Here is a 22954-nt window from a genome sequence, read left to right on the forward strand (position 1 = left end):
ACCAGGCAAACTTTCCTGGGGAGATAATTCCACAGATGGGGAGCCACTGCAGAGAAGGCCCCATTCTCGTGTTGCCACCCTCCGGACCTCTTGAGGAGGAGGCACACGAAAGAGGTCAATGGGCTCCTAGCTCTGTACTGGATAGCGATCATTGGTAGTACAACCCAACCTATACATGTCTATTCAGAAATCAGCCCCACTGAGTTCAACAGGACTTACTCCCAGGTAAGTGTGTCCTAGCTTCGTGCCTTTGCAGCACAATTCTATACATTCTATACTCAGTTCCCCCCAAATAACTGGAATGGAAGAGAAGGGAAGCTCCAGCTTGGGGGCCTGATCCATTTCAGCCAAGCCATGCTCACCAGCCATATAGGTAAAGGGACCCCTGACCATTAAGTCCAGTCATGACCGACTCTGGGGTTGCAGCGCTCATCTCGCTTTATTGGGCAAGTAAGCCGGCGTACAGCTTCCGGGTCATGTGGCCAGCATGACTAAGCTGCTTCTGGCGAACCAGAGCAGTGCACGGAAATGCCGTTTACCTTCCCGCCGGAGCGGTACCTGTTTATCTAGTTGCACTTTGACATGTTTTTGAACTGCTAGGTTGGCAGGAGCAGGGACCGAGCAACGGGAGCTCACCCCGTCGCGGGGATTCGAACTGCCGACCTTCTGATCGGCAAGGGATTCGAACTGCCGACCTTCTGATTGGCAAGTCTTAGGTTCTGTGGTTTAACCCACAGCGCTACCTGTATCCTGATCACCAGCCATATACCTGATGTCATATACTGGTGTTTTTTAAAAAACCGCTTCGAGGTCCGATTTACTATCAAGTGGTATACAAAAATGGTTAAATAAATGATCTCCTGGGTGCAAGCCCGGGAAGTGTGTATGGTGGTCCTGGGCTGTGAAGAAGAAGAAGAAGAAGAAGAAGAAGAAGAAGAAGAAGAAGAAGAAGAGGAGGAGTTTGGATTTGATATCCCGCTTTATCACTATCCGAAGGAGTCTCAAAGCGGCTAACATTCTGCTTTCCCTTCCTCCCCCACAACAAACACTCTGTGAGGTGAGGGGGGTGAGAGACTTCAGAGAAGTGTGACTAGCCCAAGGTCACCCAGCAGCTGCATGTGGAGGAGCGGAGACGCAAACCCGGTTCACCAGATTACGAGTCCACCGCTCTTAACCATTACACCACATTGGCTAATGACAAGACCCCCTCTCGTCTTTGCTGATGTGGTCCAAAGGAAATCAGAGCAATACGCTTGGCACCAACTTGGCTGCAGGAGTTGCCAGAAGGAGGCGGATAACCATCTTAGGGACTCCACACTGGATTTGTGTAGGGTTTACTGCTTAGCCTTATCTTCTCTCAAATATATCCCACAAGGCAGAAGAGGTTTAGGGTCCGAGTTTTCTTTCTTCTAGATTGGCGACCTTCCCAGGTGGACGAGCCCCATGTGCCCCTCAATTCCCTCTACAGCTGCTGAAACAGCCTTCTTAATTCCAACAAAAGAAGAATGGCAGATGAAAATAATGGACTATGCAGAACTGGAAAAAATGACAGGAAGGATTTGAAACCTGCGGGACCAGAGATTTACAGGAGATTGGAAGAAGTATAGGAACTATTTGAAAAGCAATTGTAACCAACAAATTACGCTAGAAGTTTTGCAAGGAGGAATATATGAAGTGCTACAAAGTAGGTAAAGAATAGATATTGGTTATGAGTTTTAAATGTAACAGGGAAAATAAGAAATGTATGCTAAGAGATTAGATTGGAAAATTTTCAGACAGGACTGATGGAAGTCAAAAAAATGGAATAAGATGTAAAAATATGTTTAACTACTGTTGAAAATGGTATGTTAAAAAAAACAACTAATAAAAATTTATATATATATAAAAAGAAACAGGCTTCCTAACTCTTGGTCTCGTCCACTCAGTCTGCCGCAGGAGAAGTCCCTAACTCACTGAAGGCATACGCTCCAACATTTCTCCAATGAAGTTAAGGACATCCCAAGGAACAGCGAGACATTCTGGGATCAAATCAGAAACTGGCTTCTGTAAATCTGGGTCTGTCCCGGGGAAATAGGGACACTTGGAGCTTCTGTGAAGGTTTGAGACCCATGGGCTACCGTCACTTGTTTTAGCTGACCAGCTGATGGTGTTTCCTGGTCTGTGGCCACTCTCAGCTTCTAGGAGCCACAGGTGAGAGCTTTTTTTAAAAAAATACATTTTTTATTAATTTTAGCATACAAATTATAAAACATACCCCACATATTATAACAAATACATTCTTTTTGGACTTCCATCATCACCTCCGATGATCTTCCGTCATAATCACTTTTTATGCATTACTTAATTTTATATTGTCTTTACCTCTCTTAACCAAACATCTTCCCTTCTCCAATTTTACAATATTTCTAACAATGCTCCTCACAGAACTTCTTGCAAACCTACAAACGTTGTTTGTTCATCACAAATACTTTTCATATAGATCATAAATTTACTCCAGTCTTTGGTAAATCTCTGGTCCCGTCGGTTTCGGATCCTTCCTGTCAATTTATCTAATTCTGCATAGTCCATCAGCCACAGGTGAGAGCTTCATGCAGGGCAAAGGTGGACAAACCACCCCAGAAGGAGCACAACGTGTCTCCTATCAGAGGTAATGCCCCTCCCCTAACACCCCATAGACCCCTAAATAAGTTATAGATATATGGTCTGGGTCAGGCTGGGCCAAAAGGGGGCTTGCAGGCACCATTAGCCAACTGCTTAGCAGCACCTGAAAAGGCCCCCAGCAAAGCACTTTGCTGGCATGCACAAAGCAGTACAGTGGTACCTCGGGTTACGTACCGTATTTTTCGCTCTATAAGATGCACCAGACCACAAGACGCACCTAGTTTTTGGAGGAGGAAAACAAGAAAATAAACATTCTGAATCTCAGAAGCCAGAACAGCAAGAGGGATCGCTGCGCAGCGAAAGCAGCAATCCCTCTTGCTGTTCTGGCTTCTGGGATAGCTGCACAGCCTGCATTCACTCCATAAGACGCACACACATTTCCCCTTACTTTTTAGGAGGGAAAAAGTGAGTCTTATGGAGCAAAAAATACGGTACTTAATTCGTTCCGGAGGTCCGTATTTAACCTGAAACTGTTCTCAACTTGAAGCACCACTTTAATTAATGGGGCTTCCTGCTGCCGCCGCGCCGCCGGAGCACGATTTCTGTTCTCATCCTGAAGCAAAGTTCTTAACCTGAAGCGCTATTTCTGGGTTAGCAGAGTCTGTAACCTGAAGCGTATGTAACCTGAGGTATCACTGTACATCAAAACAGGTCACCTGATGCCATTGCGACATCTGGAGGTTGACAGGTGGGCAGGTCTAGTTCCCCACCCCTTGGTGTGCAAGATTGCAGCTTCTCTCTTTCATACCTCCTAGTTGTGTGTGGTCTTCAAAGAGATCATCATTATTATTTGTAAAAACAAACAGCTCTTCCAAAGACAAGTGAGTGCCAAGGAAAACAACACACTGTTTAGGGATCGGCAGGTGGTGGCTGGGCTGGTGAGGAAATACTTTTAAGTGACATATGCATGTCATTTATATTATTGGCCTTAAAGACAGTGGTGCTCTGGAGTTAGGCAATGCTTATTCGGTGCAGACCGAATACTAAACTAATGACCTCAATCAGAAGGTGGCAGCTTCCTAGGTTTACAATGCACAAGTGGGCATTGTAACCTGAAGACCATCTTGCCGTTGGGTACGTGGCCAAGAAGGATTTAATAATAATAATAATAATAATAATAATAATAATAATAATAATAATAATTTATACTCCGCCCACCTGGCTGGGTTTCCCCAGCCACTCTGCGCGGCTCCCAACAGAATATTAAAACACAATAAAACATCAAACATTAAAAGCTTCCCTAAACAGGGCTGCCTTCAGATGTCTTCTAAATCTCTGGTAGTTGTTCTTCTCTTTGACATCTGGTGGGAGGGCGTTCCACAGGGCGGGCGCCACCACCAAGAAGGCCCTCTGCCTGGTTCCCTGTAACTTCACTTCTCGCAGTGAGGGAACTACCAGAAGGCCCTCAGCCTGGACCTCAGTGTCCGGGTAGAACGATGGGGGTGGAGACACTCCTTCAGGTATACTGGACCAAGGCTGTTTAGGGCTTTAAAGATCAGCACCAACATTTTAATTGTGCTCGGGAAAGTACTGGAAGTCAATGTAGATCTTTCAAGACCGGTGTTATGTGGTCTCGGTGGCCGCTCCCAGTCACCAGCCTAGCTGCTGCATTCTGGATTAGTTGTAGTTTCTGGGTCACCTTCAAAAGTAGCCCCACACAGAGTGCATTGCAGTAGTCCAAGCGGGAGATAACTAGAGCATGCACCACTCTGGCGAGACAGTCCATGGGCAGGCAGGGTCTCAGCCTGCGTACCAGATGGAGCTGGTAAACAGCTGCCCTGAACACAGAATTGACCTGTGCCTCCATGGACAGCTGCGAGTCCAAAATGACTCCCAGGCTGTGCACCTGGTCCTTCAGGACTAGGGAGTCCTCCACACCTGCCTGCCTCCTGTCCCCCAAAAACAGTACTTCTGTCTTGTCAGGATTCAGCCTCAATCTGTTAACCGCCATCCATCCTCCAACCACCTCCAGACACTCACACAGGACCGTCACCGCCTTCACTGGTTCTGATTTGAAAGAGAGGTAGAGCTGGGTATCGTCATTGCTTTGCTGTCTGCCCAGATAATAGTGCTATTGCAGGAATGCCCTGGATGGAAGCAAAGGAGCACGGGTGGTGGTGAAGAAACTTGAGAATGGGAATGGGAGACGGGGTTGTGCAAGACTCCTCCTCCCCTAGGAACATTGACTATAACTGCACAACCTGAATTTGATGGGAAATGACTGAATTCCTCCTAAATAGCGGCAGTTTAGAAGCTTCTGAAGACCAGGTCTACCTACAAGCAAGCTTTGTGCAAGCAAATCAGAATGGTGTGTGTGTGTGTGTGTGTGTGTAAAATTGGGTTGTCTGGTATTTGCCGATATGTGACTGAATCCTGCCTGAGAAAAGCAACAGTCTGAGAGGGATTGTAGTTTAAGAATTAGCCTTGAGACGTCACACACCCCAGCACCAAAGCCTTCTATGAATGGCTTCAAATGGGATCAAACTGAAGTCCTGAGAGCAGCTCAGGCTTCTGTCTAGTGTCCAAAGGGCAAGTAACTGTATCGCTCACATTCATCCCGCATCCTGTAAAGTGTAATATTCCATTATCTGTGCCATGCATGTGTGTTGCCCATAAACAAATGCATCTCTGCTGCTGATTATTCCCAGGGAAGTTGGAGATGAGGCCCTCATAAATCAAAGCAAGGAAGTTGGCCCCTTTATAACATCCTGATACTTGGCTTTCCTTCACACGGCTCCTCACACATCTTCTCAGCAGGGGGGTGACCTGTTTTGCCCACCCACTAAGTACCAAATCATAGCTAGCTACAGTTCTGGTTTTTTTGTGGCTGGGAGTGGGGGCAACTTATTACATTGGTCTGAGATTCAATTTACACCCAAAGTACAACCTCGCAACACACAGATTGTCACTGTTTTAAGGAAGAGTTGAACCGAGATGCGTTAGGTTTCATCTATCGTGTTAGTGTTTTTTTCACAAAAGCTAAGTCGATTTTCACACATTCTCTGTCTTGGAAATAGTCTGTCAAAGGCAGAAGCCTGTCTGTGGCTTTAAGAAAGAAGGTAAAAAGGTAAAGGTAAAGGACCCCTGGGTGGTTAAGTCCAGTCAAAGGCAACTGTGGGGTTGCAGCATACATCTCGCTTTCAGGCCAAGGGAGCTGGCGTTTGTCTGCAGACAGCTTTCTGGGTCATGTGGCCAGCAGGACTAAACCGCTTCTGGCGCAACAGAACACCGTGACGGAAGCCAGAGTGCACAGAAACGCTGTTTACCATCCCGCCGCAGTGGTACCTATTTATCTACTTGCACTGGTGTGCTTTCGAACTGCTTGGTTGGCAGGCGCTGGGACAAAGCAACAGGAGCTCACTCCGTCGCAGGGATTCGAACCACCGACCTTCTGATTGGCAAGCCCAAGCAGCTCAATGGTTTAGACCACAGCACCACCCGCGCCCCTCTTAAGAAAGAAGACCTCCATCTTGGGAAGGGAGGCTACTCTGTGGTTTACAGGGAAGTTTGTGGCTGGCAGCCAGTGCTGGGGAGCTATAGCTCCCTATAGATACTTCTGGTCCAGCCTGGCTGGCTAAAAGCAGAGCTATTTTCCTAGAAATAGAGTTGCCATGAACCTTGTTCTCTTGTAATGGCAATGGCGCCCACCTGAGGAGAAGAAGAGAAGAGTTTGGATTTTATATCCCGCTTTATCACTACCCGAAGGAGTCTCAAAGCAGCTAACATTCTCCTTTCCCTTCCGCCCCCACAGCAAACATTCTGTGAGGTGAGTGGGGCTGAGAGAATTCAGAGAAGTGTGACTAGCCCAAGGTCACCCAGCAGCTGCATGTGGAGGAGCGGAGACGCGAACCCGGTTCACCAGATTACGAGTCCACCGCTCTTAACCACTACAGCACACTGGCTAATGACAAGACCCCCTCTCGTCCTTGCTGATGTGGTCTAAAGGAAATCAGAGCAATACGCTTGGCACCAACTTGGAGGAGCGGAGATGCGAACCCGGTTCATCAGATTACGAGTCCACCACTCTTAACCACTACACCACACTGGCTCTCAGTGAGAGATGCCGGAACTGAGTTCTGGCAAGTTCCGGCTGAAAAAATGCCCCGGTTAAAAGTCTACGCAATCTCAGCTACGTTGCCTTTGGGCCAAAATGGAGCAGGTGAAGGTCGTCCACAACCTCAGAAAGACAGCAAGCTATGGGGCTTGTGTGAGTTTTAAACCTCCTGCATCAATAGCACTAGAAAAGCCAGTTTAAGATCTTTGGGATTCCCCCCTCCCTTGCCGCTTCTTTTGCTGAGCTTCTTCCTAAAGAAGAAGAAAAGGGAAAGGGGGAAAAAAAAGCTAACATAAAATGAGCTCTTTGGATACCACTCTGGAGGGAGTTTTCAGAACTGAAACTGTCGAGTTGTTACGGGCTTACTCACAAAGATTTCTGCGCCTGTGTGTATGGAGGAGTTCAGAAGCAGAAATCAACTGGAAGATAAAACCCATGCTGTGCGGAAAGGTGTACTTTATGAACTTCCCTGGTGTGAGCAATGGAGAGCTGGGGGAGTTAAGCGGTTTAGCTAACAAATGCCAGAGAATCACAGATTAAGAGAAAGAAGCTCCCTTGGCTCCCCCACACAGCCCTGTTTTCTTTAGTGCGCAGGAGGAGAAATCTGCCACTGCTTCGCTATAGCCTGATGCATATTATACAGAGGTCTCGGTCCAATTACGCCGGAAATCAACGTCGATATATTTTAAGGTGTTGCCTCATATTGTATAATATTGTAAAATCCTACTAATCTTTTGCCACGTGCCTCAATATGACATTGCAGAAGTAGAACGATGTTTCAGTTTTGGTCAAAAAATTAGTTATCTCTATAGCCTAACTTAAGGAGAGGCAAAATAAGTTTGACTATCCAATTAAACTTGATAACAATTTTGACAGACCCTCCAAGTGTCCGTATTTTCCAGGGACAGTCCTGGATTTACAGAAGCCGTCCCAGTTTCATGATTTGATCCGGGAATGCCCTGCTTTTCCTTAGGTAAAGGGACCCCTGACCATTAGGTCCAGTCATGACCGACTCTGGGGTTGCGGCACTCATCTTGCTTTATTGGCCGAGGGAGCCGGCGTACAGCTTCCGGGTCATGTGGCCAGCATGACTAAGCTGCTTCTGGCGAACCAGAGCAGCATACGGAAACGCCGTTTACCTTCCCGCTGGAGTGGTACCTAACTATCTACATGCACTTTGACGTGCTTTTGAACTGCTTGGTTGGCAGGAGCAGGGACCAAGCAACGGGAGCTCACCCCGTCATGGGGATTCGAACCGCCGACATTCTGATCGGTAAGTCCTAGGCTCTCTGGTTTAACCCACAGTGCCACCTGCAACCCTGCTTTTCCTTAGGACGTCCCTATTTTCATCAGAGAAATGTTGGAGGGTATGGAGTCATGTGACTCCCCCCCCCGCAAGCCAAGGAGATAAGTAACTATATTATAGAAGATATCTGAACACAGCCCAGTATATGGAAGTTTTTTCATGTTTCATGTTTTATTATGTTTTCATATATGTTGGAAACAACCCAGAGTGGCTGGGGCAACCATTCTTGTCCTCAACATGTGACTCTTCATCTAGATGAATTCCAGATCCTGTTGTTTCTAGATACCTGTTTGAAAACCCTCCCATTGGCTGGATTATCTACACCTTTTCCTCGCCACACATGCCGTCCAGGTGAAGGGGTTTCCTATTTGTTTCCCAGTTCTGGTTTCCCTGTTATCAACTTGACATAGTTTTCAGCATTGCCTTAACCACAGGGAAAGCAGCAAAAATCTCTACATAAGAGGCTCTTCCCTTGGCAGTTTATACCCCCTGCAAATTGCCTGGGCAAATCCACCCACGCCATTCCGTTCTCGGCCTGCTCAGCCTTTGATTCCCGATGTATGAGGCTGATCTGAGAATTGATTTGCTCTCTGGGCAATTCCTTTCATCTGCTTTGCACAGGTGCAAAAGCGGTATCAAAGAAGACCACACAGCCGTAAGGAACGGCGGCAAGGAGAGCAGAATCGAGCCCGTATTTGCCAGACTTCTCTCCCACCAACACCATGCTGAGGTTTGCTGGGCTTTGTTTCCCTTCAAATCGCACACCTCTTGTTGTTGCAAACTGCCTTGGGAGCTTTCAGTGATGGTTGAGTAAGAACTCCTCAGGAGTAGTGTGAAATGAAAGCCTACACTGGCAGGAATGCACATTACATTTTTGTATAGGTGAATATATCACACAAATGCATCCAGAGAGGCTTCTAGGCACATCTAAAATGCCTCTTACGAAAATGCGCAGTGTCATGTTCCTACTAATTTCTGACTCGGCCCAGTGTACCTGAAGGAGCGTCTCCACCCCCATCGGACACTGAGGTCCAGCTCCGAGGGGCTTCTGGCGCTTCCCTCACTACGAGAAGTGAGGTTACAGGGAACCAGGCAGAGGGCCTTCTCGGTGGTGGTGCCCACCCTGTGGAACGCCCTCCCATCAGATGTCAAGGAAATAAACAACTACAGTGGTACCTCGGGTTAGTACTTAATTCGTTCCGGAGGTCCGTACTTAACCTGAAACTGTTCTTAACCTGAAGCACCACTTTAGCTAATGGGGCCTCCTGCTGCTGCTGCGCCGCCGGAGCCCAATATCTGTTCTCATCCTGAAGCAAAGTTCTTAACCTGAAGCACTACTTCTGGGTTAGCGGAGTCTGTAACCTGAAGCGTATGTAACCTGAAGCGTATGTAACCCGAGGTACCACTGTATCTGACTTTTAGAAGACATCTGAAGGCAGCCCTGTTTAGGGAAGCTTTTAACGTTTGATGTTTTGTCGTGTTTTTAATATTCCGTTGGGAGCCGCCCAGAGTAGCTGGGGAAACCCAGCCAGATGGGCTGTGTATAAATAATAATAATAAATGATAATAAATGATAATAAATGATAATAAATGATAATAAATGATAATAAATGATAATAAATGATCATAATGATAATAATTACAGCCACTGGAACCTTGAATCTTAATTTCCCTGTTCTATACCTAGGGTTGGATGGGGTGTTAGAGGAGAGGTAGTATCTCTGGTGGGGCATTTACATTGTAATATTGCAAACAGTGTGCTCAACAATTTACAGTAACAACTTAACAATGTGGAAGCTACTATGTTATTAAATCTGAAACAAAAAGCTTGGGCAACAGCTCGGATTGGAATAATTTAACAACTTGGGAGTTGCTGCGTCATTAAACTTCAGACGATAGACTTGGACAACAGCCCAGATTGGAAGATTGGAATCAGTTTCTTTTCATTCTGCTGCCTCCCCACCCTCCCTCAGATTGCTTTGGACTGGTTATGACTAATTTATTTATTTATTTGTTCCTTGTTTATTCTAAATTCTATCAGTCCCCCACTCCCCAAACCAGGCTTTAGGAATTTTTTTGAAAAAAACCGTCAACGCACAACATCAGATTTTTGGTGAAATTGTGATCCCGTGGGTTAGGGATTTTTTTTAAAAAAGTTTTTCTGCGGATTAAGGCGCCGAGGGCTGATATTTTTTGGTCTATGATAAAGCGTGCTGATTCCACTGCCAGACCTTGCAGGGGAGAATTTGCAACAGTTTGGCACCATTTTTGAGTGAATTGGATAACGTCAGATTTTTGGTGGAATTGTGACCCCCGCGGGTTAGGGATCTTTTTCGCAAAAATGTTTTTCCACGGGTTAGGGCGTCGAGGGCTGATTTCTTGACCTATGATACAAACCCTTTTGTTTCTATCGCCAAACCTTGCAGGGGAGAATTTGCAACAGTTTGGCACCGTTTTTGAGTGAATTGGATAACGTCTGATTTTTGGTGGAATTGTGACGCTGCGGGGTGGCTAAAATCTTTATCAAATACACTGAGCAATTGGGAAAGAAGGAGTTGATTCATGGCAGGCGTTTAATCTATATTCTATGTCTAGTCCCTGAACTTTGTTCTGAGTTAGCAAAGTAAGAAATCACCCTGTGGATGTGTATACTAAAGAGTAGGGCACAGTGGACCTGGGTTCAAACCAATCCCCAGCGAGAAAGGCCAGTAACCAGGAATGCTAGGAGTTGAAATCCAACCACCGTTGTAGTGTATTGCATTGGCTATCCACGCTGCACAGAACAAGGTTGGGTGGTTCACAGTTCACATGCACACATTCACCCCTTCATGACCGCCACAACAAATAATAAATTGGATGCGTGAAGCATCTGCCCAGATATTAAATAGCCATACAGCCTTCAAATCACTTAATATCACATCGGAAAGCTTTTCAGGGGAGGCTAAGATTGCCGGAAGAAATATCAACAACCTCAGATATGCTGATGACACAACCTTGATGGCAGAAAGTGAGGAGGAATTAAAGAACCTTTTAATGAGGGTGAAAGAGGAGAGCGCAAAATATGGTTTGAAGCTCAACATAAAAAAAAAAACTAAGATCATGGCCACTGGGCTCATCACCTCCTGGCAAATAGAAGGGGAAGAAATGGAGGCAGTGAGAGATTTTACTTTCTTGGGTTCCATGATCACTGCAGATGGTGACAGCAGCCAGAACATTAAAAGACGCCTTGGGAGAAAAGCAATGACAAACCTAGACAGCATCTTAAAAAGCAGAGACATCACCTTGCCAACAAAGGTCCGTATAGTAAAAGCTATGGTTTTCCCAGTAGTGATGTATGGAAGTGAGAGCTGGACCATAAAGAAGGCTGATCGCCAAAGAATTGATGCTTTTGAATTGTGGTGCTGGAGGAGACTCTTGAGAGTCCCATGGACTGCAAGAAGATCAAACCGACCCATTCTGAAGGAAATCAGCCCTGAGTGCTCACTGGAAGGACAGATCCTGAAGCTGAGGCTCCAATACTTTGGCCACCTCATGAGAAGAGAAGACTCCCTGGAAAAGACCCTGATGTTGGGAAAGATGGAGGCACAAGGAGAAGGGGACAACAGAGGACGAGATGGTTGGATAGTGTTCTCGAAGCTACCAGCAAGAGTTTGACCAAACTGTGGGAGGCAGTGGAAGACAGGAGTGCTGGCGTGCTTTGGTCTAGGGGGTCACGAAGAGTCGGACACGACTAAACGACTGAACAACAACAACATGGTCATCTTGAGTTGCAAATCCACAGCAGAAATGCCATGAGAGGTTATCTGAATTAAGTGCCAGTGCAGTTTAAGGGGTATAGGTTTCCCCCAAATAACTTTTTGAAATGCAGCTCTTTGAGAAGGCTCCAGTGGTATGTAGAGAGACCAAAATCATATGCTTGCTTTTCCTTTGTTGTCCTAGCTAAAATCATAATAAGCGGCCGAGAAAGCTGAATTGCATCCAGCCTTGCGAAGACAGGAAACTTTTAATGGCCCTCAACTCTGCAATCTAGGTCTTGTTGGCATGGAGATATATATTTTTTTCAGCTGTTCTGTACAGCAGCGTGGCCTCTCATGTTCTTTGCACTGCTTCTACCAAGCAGTTTCCTGATAATTCCATCCTCAACATCCCCTCAAAGTGGAAACCATCAAGAGCTGCATTTGTTTGATTTCCCTCTTGCCCAGGCTCTTTAAACTTCCGGCAAGCAAATTGTGATCAAAGTAATTACCCAGAGGCGCATCCTTACGGCCTTAATTGAGCATCTTCCTTGAAGCTAGCTGGGATCTCTTTTTGTGCAAGAAGGGAGGGCGGGGAGACACGCTCTGTCTTAATTTGGGAAGGATCCTTGGGTAGCCACTCTTACGATCCCAAATCAAAACTGAAAATAAACGATGGAACGGCATTTTTACCTAGGTGGTCAGTGTGAATCAAGGGCCTTTTTAACACAGGGTGCGCAGCAAAGGGCATGTACTACACCATGTGTACATGTTCTGGGAAGTCATTGCTAGGAGCTGTTGCTTGGTACACGTTCATAGCTGTCAACTTACAGATTTGAAAATAAGGGCCTCGGAAATAAGGGATCAGCAGCCAAAATAAGGGATTTTCAGAGCACAGGTATGTTCGACTTCTGAGCCCCTCTGAACCAAAGGAAGAAAGCCCAGCCAGCAGCCAAATGAAGCCTCAAGCGGTGGTTCCCACAGCGCAGCAACCCGGCAAAGGGGATGCAGCAAGGAAAACTACTGTCACCTCTCCGCTGGGAAGCGCTGAGCAAAGGGGAGTCCTCAGGCAATGCAGCCGATTTGATCAGCACAAGGCATGCAAGCTCCACCTCCCAGTCATTCTTAGACTTCTTATTGGGTGAGCAACGCAGCCAAGCAACACAGTTGGAACCTCCCTCTTCCCTGACCGGCAGGGAGGGAGGGAGAGGAGCTGCTTCCTTTGAAACCCGGGAAATTTAAGGGACCACATCAATAAAGGACAGCAGCGGGACATGGCGCTGGGATAAGGGACTTTCCCGCCAAATAAGGGACGGTTGACAGCTATGCACATTGGTTGACAGCGTTGCATATACCTGGTAGGAGCAAAGCAGTTCAAAACATGCACTCATGTTGACACTTTTTGCACAAAAATTCTTTATCAGTGGAATCTGTTTGCCTGCAGACTAGCCTCTAGAGAGTAGGCTTTGGCCCTGCATAACTGAAGAAGCATCTCAGCCCCGATCATTCAGCCTGGACACTGAGGTCCAGCTCCGAGGGCCTTCTGGCGGTTCCCTTTCTGCAAGAAGTGGGGTTACAGGGAACCAGGCAGAGGGCCTTCTCGGTAGTGTCGCCCACCCTGTGGAATGCCCTCGCATCAGACGTCAAGGAAATAAATAACTCTCTGACTTTTAGAAGATAGGCAGCCCTGTACTGGGAGGTTTTTTAATGTTTGATGTTTTATTGTGTGTTTAATATTCTGAGTGGCTGGGGCAACCCAGTCAGACAGGTAGCATATAAATAAATTTGTTGTTGTTGTTATTGAGTAGAGAGGTAAGGCAGAGCTGGTCCACTGATTTCATTAACTCTGCATTTGTTTGATCCAGCCTGAATTTTCATCCTGGTTTTGTAAAATGCAAGGCCTCTGAGAGAGCTAGAGGACACTGCTCTGAAAAGGTCATTAGCAAACGAGAACAGCATTATACCACAGGAAGGAGAATAAGGAAATTATTCAGGCATTGTAGTGATAGTCCCTACAGACCTGTAGAAACACTATTAAGCTGATGTGAAAGAATCATCGCAAGAGCAGACACAGAGACTTCTCTCTAAGCCATTGTGACTCTGCATTAATTTGCTCATTAAAGACCCTCTGCACTATAGTGAGAAATATAGAATTCCAACCAAGATGCCTCAAATAGGGATGGACAAATCAAATAAATTCAATTTCTACATGCATAAAGGCCCGATTAGCGGACAAAGAAGAGAAAACTCTCAATTGAACTTTGCTCAGTATTTTCATTTCACCCAGCTGAGACACAGAAGGGCAGAAGGATCAACACACTCAGCTTTTATTGAGTTTACATCGGCAACAGGCCTCATTAAAATATCAAACATCAAATGGCTGGGTTGAGAACATCTTTCTGACTGAGAAATACCTTCACACCAGTCACAAACATGACAACTGAGTGACAAAAAATTATTTGCCTGTGACTAGTTTTCATGGAAAGCCACAGCTGTCTTCATAAAGAAAAAATAACTTTATGCATTAGAAGTGCATAAAGTTAAGCAAAACACATTAAGCAGTTTAGTCCTTTATGTACAGACAAACCACACTAGAAAGCTAGATGGGGTGTGTGTGTGTGATGAATTTTTACAAAACAGATGACACTTGAGGTAACTTCTAGAAGGGAGAAGAAGGAATTCTTTAAACCCGAAACATCCCGCTAAATTTATTCCTCTATTCACATAAATGGATAAACTGTTGACAGTTTTCTCAGTGGCTCCATTTCTACCTCATTATAATGTCATCCCAACCATATGCCTCTCCCCATCTTTGGTGCAGGTATTTTATCTCTTAAAGTGTGTAGAAACTGGAGTACCTTGTAAGAAGTGGCCAACATCCTTCTCCTTTCTGCTGTCTGTTGGTGGCAAGCTGGAGGGTCCCTTCTCCTTAGGCTGCACGAGATGTCTGTTCCTGCAGAGGCCATTTTGACTTTTCTGGTCCCCCTTTCTGGACTCAGCCAGAACTCTCTCATCTCCTGATGCAGAAGTACAGGGAAATGGCGTCAGTCACCCTTTTTTGCTATTTGGAGGAAGCATTCTGTGTCCAGGGCGGCTGTCTACCAGCTCCACCTGGTACGCAGGCTAAGACCCTCCCTGCCCGCAGACTGTCTCACCAGAGTGGTGCACGCTCTAGTTATCTCCCGATTGGACTACTGCAATGCGCTCTACGTGGGGCTACCTTTGAAGGTGACCCAGAAACTGCAATTAATCCAGAATGTGGCAGCTAGACTGGTGACTGGGAGCGGCCGCCAGGACCACATAACACCGGTCCTGAGAGATCTGCATTGGCTCCCAGTATGTTTCCGAGCACAATTCAAAGTGTTGGTGCTGACCTTTAAAGCCCTAAACGGCCTTGGTCCTGTATACCTGAAGGAGCGTCTCCACCCCCGTCGTTCAGCCCGGACACTGAGATCCAGCGTCGAGGGCCTTCTGGCCGTTCCCTCATTGCGAGAAGTGAGGTTTCAGGGAACCAGACAGATGGCCTTCTCGGTAGTGGTGCCCGCCCTCTGGAACGCCCTGCCTTCAGATGTGAAGGAAATAAGCAGCTATCCTATCTTTAGAAGACATCTGAAGGCAGCCCTGTTTAGGGAATTTTTTAAATATTTAATGCTGTATTGTTTTTAACACTCGATTGGAAGCCGCCCAGAGTGGCTGGGGAAACTCAGCCAGATGGGCGGGGTATAAATAATAAATTATTATTATTATTATTATTATTATTATTATTATTATTATTAATAACCCTAGCAGGTGTTATAAGAATTCTGAGGTCTCAAATACAAAACAAATGTTCATAAAGGCAAACACATGCATAACTCCATAAAACCATGTGTCTGAAATAGTACAGGAAGGCCATTTTGACTCTCCCAAATTGACCTCAATATATTTCTCAGCAAGGAGGGAAGGAATGGGGAAAGGCTCCCCATGGATTTTTGCTTGCAAATCCTGTCTTCAGGGCATATTTGTGTATGGGTGAGCCCATGACCTGGATTCAGATCATCACAAAAGAATGCCCAGGCTGCCCAGGTAATGCAATCAGTGACCGTTATCAGGTATCCTGGCAGACAGGGTTTCTGCTGTAGACCGCCTCCTTCTGTGATGTATGTATGATGTTTAGGGGTAGTGGTCTTGGGCTACAGGGTGGGCAATTTCAAGTCTATATAAGGGCTTGCGCACCACTGTTCAGGGTTCTTCTCCCTCCTGCGTGTGGTGAGTGGGGACCCTGTTGCAACAGTTCCTTGAATAAAGATCAGGCTTACTAGCTGCTTTGCTTCTCTATATTTTCTGGTTGGCCTCTGTTATTTTCTCCTACCAATAGGGAACCCACTTAAGGACTCTATACTGGCTCTTGGATACCCCATAAGGGAAAAGGAGCAGGTTTGTTTTCTTACAACACAGGTAAAACCGTGGCAAATTTACCCTTGGTGCTTTGCTCATTTCTTGTGCTGTGCTGGTTCCCTCGCAGCTCCCCTGCTTGTTGCCCTTTCAGGGGTTCCTTTGAAAAAGAGAAGCCACATTTAGTTATACAATCTGTCAAGTTTTACCATGGAGGGTTACAGCAACCTTCTGCCTCTTTAGTAACTGTTGCTTTGTGAGAGCCTAGCATCTTGTGCCCAAGAGCAGCAACGCAGCATCGTTTGACGCTGCCCAGGCATGGAGGATGACGAGAACCCGCTGGGCCAGCCCAGTTGATGCCACTGTAATAAATAAAATTAAGGTCTTCTATATATAATAAACATCAACATCAACATCAAAAAAATGAAGATCATGGCCACTGGTCCCATCACCTCCTGGCAAATAGAAGGGGAAGAAATGGAGGCAGTGAGAGATTTTACTTTCTTGGGCTCCATGATCACGGCAGATGGTGACAGCAGCCACGAAATTAAAAGACGCCTGTTTCTTGGGAGAAAAGCAATGACAAACCTAGACAGCATCTTAAAAAGCAGAGACATCACCTTGCCAACAAAGTCCGTATAGTTAAAGCTATAGTTTTCCCAGTAGTGATGTATGGAAGTGAGAGCTTGACCATAAAGAAGGCTGATCGCCAAAGAATTGATGCTTTTGAATTGTGGTGCTGGAGGAGACTCTTGAGAGTCCCATGGACTGCAAGAAGATCAAACCGACCCATTCTGAAGGAAATCATCCCTGAGTGCTCACTGGAAGGACAGATCCTGAAGCTGAGGCTCCAATACTTTGGCCACCTCATGAGAAGAGAAGACTCCCTGGAAAAGACCCTGATGTTGGGAAAGAAGGAGGGCACAAGGAGAAGGGGACGATAGAAGACGAGATGGTGGGACAGTGTTCTCAAAGCTACCAACATGAGTTTGACCAAACTGCGGGAGGCAGTGGAAGACAGAAGTGCCTGGCGTGCTCTGGTCCATGGGGTCACGAAGAGTCGGACACGACTAAACGACTAAACAACAAATATATAATAAATGTTCATAAATGTACCAACCAAGCACGTACATAGATATGGGGACCACATGTCTGGAGCAGCACAGGAAGACTGTCCTGAAACCATTTTGACCAAATGTTTTCTCTGCAAGGAGGGAGGGGGTGAGGGAACCTTCCCATTGTCTCAGGAATTGGGTAATCACCATCTCAAAGGAATGACCAGACTACCAGGAAAGGCAGTTAGAAAGGCGTTATCAGATAACCTGGCAGACAGGAAAAACAACAACATTCAAATTTCTGTTGTAGACCGCCTTTTCTGTGATGTAGGTATGATGTTTGTGGGGGTGGTTTTGGGTTACACCCCTTCTGTGATGTATGTATGATGTATGGAGGGGTGGGGTCTTGAGCTCCAGGGCAGGGAATTAAAATGTCTATATTATAAGGGCAGGCACACCTTTGTTCTGGGTCCTCCTCCTTTCCTGCGTGTGAGGGAAGCACCCTGTTGCAACAGATCAATAAAGATCAGGCTTACTAGCTGCTTTGCTTCTCAATATTCTCTGCTTGGCCTCTGTTATTTTCTCCTACCGATGGAGAACCTACAAAGGACTCTATAAGGGCTCATGCGTTCCCCTTAAGGGAATAAGGGCAGATTTTGTTTACAACACCGTTAACGCCACCAGGCGGGTGCGCACTGGGCGGGGGGCAGGGGGAGTGAGCCCACTGAGCCAGCCAAACCCATGCCACTGCTGCCAAGTGTGGCTTTCTTGTGACATCCACCTGTCCGTAAAGGGGGAAACCCGGCCAGCTAGACTGGTGACTGGGAGTGGCTGCCGGGACCATATAACCCCGGTCCTGAAAGATCTGCATTGGCTCCCAGTACTTTTCCGAGCACAATTCAAAGTGTTGGTGCTGGCCTTGGTCCTGTATACCTGAAGGAGCGTCACCACCCCCATCGTTCTGCCCGGACGCTGAGATCCAGCGCCTACGGCCTTCTGGTGGTCCCCTCATTGCGAGAAGCCAAGCTACAGGGAACCGGGCAGAGGGCCTTCTCGGTGGTGGCACCCGGCCTGTGGAATGCCTTCTCATCAGATGTCAAGGAAATAATCAACTATCTGACTTTTAGAAGATTAGAAGATATCTGAAGGCAGCCTTGTTCAGGGAAGTTTTTAATGTTTGATCTTTTATCGCTCTTCTTCTTCTTCTTCTTCTTCTTCTTCTTCTTCTTCTTCTTCTTCTTCTTCTTCGTATTCTGTTGGGAGCACCCAGAGTGGCTGGGGAAACCCAGCCAGATAGGCAGGGTATGTATAAATAAATAAATAAACAAACAAATTGTTGTTGTTGTTGTTGTTGTTGTTGTTGTTGTTGTTGTTGTTGTTGTTGTGTTGTTGTTATTAACAGCGTGGCCCTTTGTGGGTGAATCTCCCCAACACCCACAGAGAAGTTTTGTTTTGTTCCTGTTTTTATTATATTTTTTTTGCTTTTATCTTGTATTTTTATGCTCTGGACTGCCCTGAGGTCTACAGATGAAAACTTTAATTGTTAATAATAATAATAATTTATTTCCCGCCATCTCCAATCCTGGATGTGACATTCACAACATGTCCTTTTATTCTCCCACCAAAGAAAAGGCGGTTCCCTTTTTAATTTTCCAGCCGACTCTTACCTTTCCATCTTTCCATCAGGGCTGACACCTGATTAAAGAAATGTTCATTCTAACTCGCAGGGGTTTTCCTACTGCCTTGGCAAGGGATTGTTCAGAGGAGGGGGGTGGGAAGAAAACCACCCTATCCCAAAACTTATCTAGGTGAGCCTAGCGAGGCGAGAAGACATGGCTCCGGGGAGATCGGTGCCCGATTAGAATTTAGGAGCCGACAGCCTCCTGTCGCCTGAGCGCAAGTCGCTAGACTGTCTCCTTCCTCGTTCTGCTCATCTCATTATTGCATAACACTTTCTCCTTGGGGTAAGAACCGGCAGTGACAAGAAAATGAGCAAATGAGGTTGCTGATAGATGAAGGAAGGAAGAGACATATTGAGAAGCGATGAAAGAAACATCTGGGGGCAGTGGCCAATGCAGGGAAGGGTGGATAATCTCATTTTCCTTACTCCAGAACAGAATCCCCATAGGAAGTCACACTTTTCCAAAGTGAGGCCTTTTTGGGGAAAGTCCTGAGGACCTTCTCCTTCAGCTCTGATCTTGTTGACAACGTTTTATGGGCCGTGAATGAAAGGTGTCTTCCGCAAGGTTGCTAGGAGAGTAGAGAGCATCCTTTGTGCCTTGCATGTGGCAGCTTTCGAACTCAAGCCCTGGCACCTCCCATTAAAATGACCAGGGGGCGGCAAGTGATGGGGAAGACCATTCTTCGCTAGAGGGCCAGACAACACTTGTGCTAGAGGGGGCCAGTTCTGCACCGTGGATTTAAAGCACATTCAATGCATCGTCAAAGCCACGAAAAAAAGAGTTCTGATCGCGGCAAAATGGAAGAGTAATGAAATCCCCTCTATACAAGATTGGATCCAAAAGCTGACAGAATATGCCGAATTAGATGGTCCATCAGAAAAAATAAGGAATAAATCAAAACAGGAATTTGTTTCAAAATGGGAGGTTTTCAAAGAATATCTGAAAAATAAATATAGTAGTTTAAATTCTGTTGCAGCATTCGAGGAACGTCAGTAATAGTTGCAAGGTAGATATAAGAAATTAGATATATTAAGGAAAAGTTTAATTATGATAAAAGTGCGTATTGGCAGTAAGTAATACGAAATCGAAATATGGAATAGGCGGGAGGTTGGGTCTTTAGTGTTAAGACCAATATATGTTTGATTGTTTGCTAAGAAAATTGTGTCTATGGTTATTTCTGTGTGTAATTTGGTATTTGTGGTTTTTTATTTTTTCTTGCTGTATCAATAAAAATCTTTTTTTTTTAAAAAAACAAAAACAAAGAAAAACAAAGCCACAAAATTTTTCCCCAGAGAATCTGTAGTTTCTCCCTCACAGAGCTACAATTCCCCCCCCCCCCCCACAATACCGTTCCAAGGATTCTTTGGTGGGAGAAATCTGCTCTGAATGTATGGATTGGGTCTGCTGTCTCCCTGCCCTGGAGTAAGGCAGCTTACCCTGTTCCTAAGAAATAAACCAGTTTCCTAAAAAAAATTTAAAAATGCCCCCCCCCATTTCAATTTCTTGCCTCTAAAATTCTGGCTGCCGTTACCCCATACATGAACAATGGTCTTTTCGATTTTCCCTTTTCAGTTGGCAATATACTTAAAAGAAATATTTCTGGTCTTTTTTTAAAATGTTTTTTAAAATCATTTTTTTAGTATTTTTTTGGGAAAAATACTAAAACACCTAATATAGTAGACTGGCAAACATTAATGGTAGAATACTTGCAGCTAGCAAAGGTGAGGGGAAGAATTAGAAGCCAAACAAAACAAAAAGTCCACAAGGAATGGAGGATATTTAAAGAATATTTGAAGAACAATGGTATAAAGGGTAATCTCGTGGCAGTGTATAAAGGTAGTTGACAATTTACATAGAAATATGATAAAAAAATAGAAGAAATAAGTGCGGTAAAAGTATATTTAACAGATAACGTACAATGAGAATGTTTGGAAGTTTTTTTTTGAAACCTCAACTACTTTTTCTTTATTTTTCTTCTTCTTTCTTTCTTTCTTTCTTTCTTTCTTTTTTAATAAATTGTAGTAAAATAATAATAATAATCCCCACTCCCACCCCGCAAGACGGAATCTATGCTAGGAGAGCAAGACCTGGAATTTAGTTTTCCAGACTAACAGATCCTGATTCTGGAAATGCGAAACCAGCTTTTACAACATGCGATTAAGAAAATTTACCAAACATATCAACAACACACTTTCTCCAATTCAGGCGTCCATCAGCCCTGTAAGCCATAAGAATACAAGACAATAATATAGATTTCATAGAATTTAGTGCAACTGCTATACAAGACAAGGAACCAAGAAGTGGTTTCATTGTCATAAGGACCATTTTGCAGCTTTAGTTTTGTGAAGACGCCGGGAATTTGTGGTACAGATCATTGGCTCCTACACAGAACTTCAATGCCTGACTTTCCCTTGCTAGAGATCCATTTCCATTAAACAGGTCTGAGGCTGTTTCATTTGGGTTTAATTTGTAGTGTAGACAGACACACCCTGCCTTTGTTTGGTAGGCTTCTTGAGAGTGCTAAACTCCCCATGCAGAGAAGCTATTTTCTGAAGCAGAGACATACCTTAAGGCTTCAGCCTTTGCTGATTTAATTGAAGTCGGGGTTTTTTTATAAACCAAATAATTCGTAATATCAAATTGCTTTGGGATTGTGGCCAACAAAGTAAGGTCTGAAGAACACGCCATATACATTTGAGGTTATGTCCTCATAATAAAACATCTCTGGCCATTTTAATAATGTTTTGCAAAGTTGATTATTCCATATATGCTTTTCTTTGTCTGCCTCTGCATGTAAATTGCCGCGTAATTATCTCCTGTTTGAACATACCAGCCTTTTATCTGCACATGGGGCATAACCCTCATTCTTCAGCATAGCAAAGACTTGGATGGCTTCCTAGAATGATAAATACCGTCAAAGACGCACTCGTGGCTCGTTGAGACATAATTTCCATATACCTATTTCATCATGCCTGAAAATGTTCCATGCGCTTCAGCAGTTCTGTCCTATTTATTGACTTACATGCTTACTTGATCATGTTATTAGACCCGTTTGGATTTCTGCTAACATGGTGCTGCCTTTGAAGAGGGTTTAGAAACCTCAACTGGTTCAAAGAGCTGCAGCCAGATTGTTGACCAGGGTTGGTTAACCCTGACTGCACTGGCTACGGAGTGCCATTCAAAGTGCTGTCTCTTATCAATAAAGCCCTATATGACTTTGTTGTTGTTGTTGTTTAGTCGTTTCCGACCCTTCGTGACCCCATGGACCAGAGCACGCCAGGCCCTCCTGTCTTCCACTGCCTCCCGCAGTTTGGTCAAACTCATGCTGGTAGCTTCGAGAACACTATCCAACCATCTCGTCCTCTGTTGTCCCCTTCTCCTTGTGCCCTCCATCTTTCCCAACATCAGGGTCTTTTCCAGGGAGTCTTCTCTTCTCATGTGGTGGCCAAAATATTGGAGCCTCAGCTTCAGGATCTGTCCTTCCAGTGAGCACTCAGGGCTGATTTCCTTCAGAATGGATAGGTTTGATCTTCTTGCAGTCCATGGGACTCTCAAGAGTCTGCTCCAGCACCATAATTCAAAAGCATCAATTATTTGGCGATCAGCCTTCTTTATGGTCCAGCTTTCACTTCCATACATCACTACTGGGAAAACCATAGCTTTGACTATATGAACCTTTATTGGCAAGGTGATGTCTCTGCTTTTTAAGATGCTGTCTAGGTTTGTCATTGCTTTTCTCCCAAGAAGCAGGCATCTTTTAATTTCGTGGCTGCTGTCACCATCTGCAGTGATCATGGACCCCTTCATGGATCACTGCCTTGCCGTGGCGAAGGGGCTTGAATAACTCAGAGAAGCTATGAACTATGCCGAGCAGGGCACCCAAGATGAACAGGTCATAGTGGAGAGTTTTGACCAAACGTGATCCACCTGGAGGAGGAACTGGCAAGCCACTCCAATATCCCTGCTAAGAAAACTATATGGCTTAGGTCCAAGCTATCTGTACCTGCCTGGGTTCGGAGATCTTCGAGGGAAGCACACTGTTTGCTTCTAGATCAGCCCCACTGTTCTAAAACATCACCATGATAGGC

The 22954-nt window shown here is 45.3% G+C and overlaps 1 protein-coding gene across 1 annotated transcript in view; it reads right to left on the minus strand.

Moving 5' to 3' along the window:
• Nucleotides 1-22954, minus strand: part of KIAA2012 — a 93944-nt gene that overhangs the window by 28907 nt on the left and 42083 nt on the right. Inside the window, exons 12-13 of the mRNA XM_083626689.1 lie at nucleotides 16214-16289; nucleotides 14614-14772 (exon numbers count right to left, since the gene is read on the minus strand). Coding sequence (XP_083482815.1) covers nucleotides 14614-14772; nucleotides 16214-16289 — 235 coding nt within the window. The remainder of the gene's footprint in view (nucleotides 1-14613; nucleotides 14773-16213; nucleotides 16290-22954) is intronic.

This window comes from Podarcis filfolensis (assembly GCF_964270895.1).
Source record: "Podarcis filfolensis genome assembly, chromosome: 1".
NCBI classification, from domain to species: domain Eukaryota; kingdom Metazoa; phylum Chordata; class Lepidosauria; order Squamata; family Lacertidae; genus Podarcis; species Podarcis filfolensis.